At 50.7% G+C, this 2,703-nt stretch overlaps 1 protein-coding gene across 1 annotated transcript in view; it reads left to right on the top strand.

Moving 5' to 3' along the window:
* Nucleotides 1-2,451, top strand: part of LOC104994573 (BOLA class I histocompatibility antigen, alpha chain BL3-7-like) — a gene marked incomplete at its 5' end in the record, with an annotated part of 6,581 nt that extends 4,130 nt beyond the window's left edge. The window contains 5 exons of the mRNA XM_010848202.1: nt 4-80; nt 977-1,252; nt 1,371-1,475; nt 1,897-1,929; nt 2,069-2,451. Of these exons, the coding sequence (XP_010846504.1) occupies nt 4-80; nt 977-1,252; nt 1,371-1,475; nt 1,897-1,929; nt 2,069-2,190 (613 nt within the window). The remainder of the gene's footprint in view (nt 1-3; nt 81-976; nt 1,253-1,370; nt 1,476-1,896; nt 1,930-2,068) is intronic.
* Nucleotides 2,452-2,703: the final 252 nt, after the last annotated feature.

Raw genomic sequence — 2,703 nt, 5'->3', positions numbered from 1 at the left:
GAGGAACTACCTGGAGGGCCGGTGCGTGGAGGGGCTCCGCAGATACCTGGAGAACGGGAAGGAAACGCTGCTGCGCGCAGGTACGAGGGGCGCGGGGCCGCCCTGATCTCCCCTCGGGCTGGAGCTGGCTTCCCACGAGGAGAAGAAAGTGGTGTCCCTGTGGGAGCAGCGCCCCAGGTTCTTGTCCCGAGAGCGAGGAAATCCGCCCGGGTTTTCATATTCTGTACAAGACATTCACCAGTGGCCCTACTTCTCTGAAGGACAATCAAGGAATCCAGTGTCTTTGACGAAGAAGCAGGAAACAAACCATCCCTGAAATAGCTGGTCATCGGTGCCCTGTGACGCTGGCCGCCATCTTGTGATCCATGACTTTCTCTCTCAAGGCCTGTTCTCACCCTGAGAACCCCCTGACTTCAGCTTTCCTGAGTCATTCAGCCTTCACCAGACTCAGGACCTTTACTCTGTATTCTCCCCCTCACATTTTTAGAGCTCCTATTCTAGTCTCTCATTGGAGAAATTTCCAAGGACTAACGTAGATCATCCCTGATCTCTGATTTGAGGCTGTTATCTAGCTCTTGTGCTGCTTTTTTCAAAACCATGCTCCTAAACGTTCCATAGCTCAGAGGGTAAAAAAATTTCATAATAAGTCTGGGGATCTGATGTACAGCCTGGTGACTATAGTTAATAATAATTCTGTATTGTATACTTTAAAATTGATCTTAATCATTCTCATCACCCCCGTCAAACACACACACACATAAGGTAAGTTGATGAATATATTAACTAACTTCACAGTGTACATATATATCAAAGCAACATGTAGTACACTCTAAATGTGTACAATTTTTGTTAAGTATACCTCAGTAAAGCTGGGGAAAAAAATCACTGTTCTGTCCTTTCTCAGGATGGTCACATGATGCTGCTTCAGTGACCCATGGAGGTAACACAAACTATGACTTTTCTGATTCTTCCTCAGACCCTCCAAAGGCACATGTGACCCATCACCCCATCTCTGACCGTGAGGTCACCCTGAGGTGCTGGGGCCTGGGCTTCTACCCTGAGGAGATCTCACTGACCTGGCAGCACAATGGGGAGGACCAGACCCAGGACATGGAGCTTGTGGAGACCAGGCCTTCAGGGGATGGAAACTTCCAGAAGTGGGCAGCCCTGGGGGTGCCTTCTGGAGAGGAGCAGAGATACACGTGCCATGTGCAGCATGAGGGGCTTCAGGAGCCCCTCACCCTGAGATGGGGTAAGGAGGGGGATGGGGCTGGAGCGTCCTCTCAGATAAAGCAGGAGCCCTTCAGGACTCAGTTCAGCAAGGTCAGGACTCAAGCCTGAGGTCAGGGCCTCTTCCCTTGCCTCCACAGAAGCTCCTCAGACCCCCTTCCTCACCATGGGCATCATTGTTGGCCTGGTTCTCTTCGTGGTGGCTGTGGTTGCTGGAGCTGTGATCTGGAGGAAGAAGAACTCAGGTAGGGAAGGGAGGGAGGGATCTGAGTTTTCTTGTCTCAGTGGGGGTTTCAAGCCCAGGTAGTTTACCTGCCTGTTACTGGAAAGTATGCCCACACACGCATGGAGTCTGGAGCTGATGCTAACATTTTGCTTTTCTAAAGCATGTATGAAAATGAAAGAGAAAATTTTCACCTTCCTAATTCCAGTTAGGGACCAGGTTTCCAGCACTTGAAGGTCAGAGGGAGGTCCTTGCTGAGGACAGACCTCCAGGAGGGCAGGTGGCCCCGTCCTTACACGTCTCCCTTCTCTGTGTTCCTGATCCTAGCATGAGTTTTGACCACAGTTCCAGAAAGTTCTCTGGGGTCCAGGACTAGGGGTTCCTGTAGGGTCTCATGACTCAGCCTTCTCCCGGGCCTCTCACGTGATATTTTCTTCTCACAGGTGAAAAAGGACGGACCTACACCCAGGCTTCAAGTAAGTATGGAGGGGGTAATTCCTGAGACCCTTGTGAGGGTGCAGACAGGAGGCCATGGGGGGCTCACCCTCCTCAAAGTTCCTTCTCTAGTTTCTCTCCTGTGGGTTCTGACCATGTCCTGGTCTTGTTCCCCACCAGGCAGTGATAGTGCCCAGGGCTCTGATGTGTCTCTCACGGTTCCTAAAGGTGAGACCATGGAGAATCTAAATTGGAAGGGGGATTGGGGCAGAGGGGACACATTGGGCAGCAGAGATCTTTGAGTGGGACATGTGGGCATGTGGGGGGCTGTGGAGAATGTCAGCCCTTACGTGACTGACCTGAACTGGTTCCTGATTCTTTTCTCTAACAATGTGAGACAGCTGCCTTGTGGGGACTGAGTGATGCTCGGTCCTGCTTTGTGACATCAGATCCCCTGACCCCTCTTTCTGCAGCTGCATCTGAATGCATCTGTGCTCCTATTAGCATAACATGAAGAGATGGGGAGACTGGTGACCCCTGCCCACTGCGCCCCCTCCCCACCCTGAGCTGTGTTCTCCTCCCTGTTGGACTCCCGTGTTTCGGCAGAGGTGGGGCTGGGCCCTTTCTACCTTTGTCTTAACTTCATGTTGTGCTGAGAAATACTGAAAATAAGAATCTGGATGTGAATTTGTTTTTTCTAATTCATGTCATGAGGGTTGATGGGTTAATAAAGAAAAAGATTCTTAAAGTTTGAGACAGGAAAACAAACGGAAGCACTGAGAATCTTCCAGCATCTACATGTTTGCTGTGCTGAG

The sequence above is a fragment of the Bison bison genome, unplaced genomic scaffold (genome assembly GCF_000754665.1).
Source record: "Bison bison bison isolate TAMUID 2011002044 unplaced genomic scaffold, Bison_UMD1.0 scf7180017864260, whole genome shotgun sequence".
Lineage (NCBI taxonomy): Eukaryota > Metazoa > Chordata > Mammalia > Artiodactyla > Bovidae > Bison > Bison bison.
This window is presented reverse-complemented; position numbering and strand designations above follow the sequence as displayed.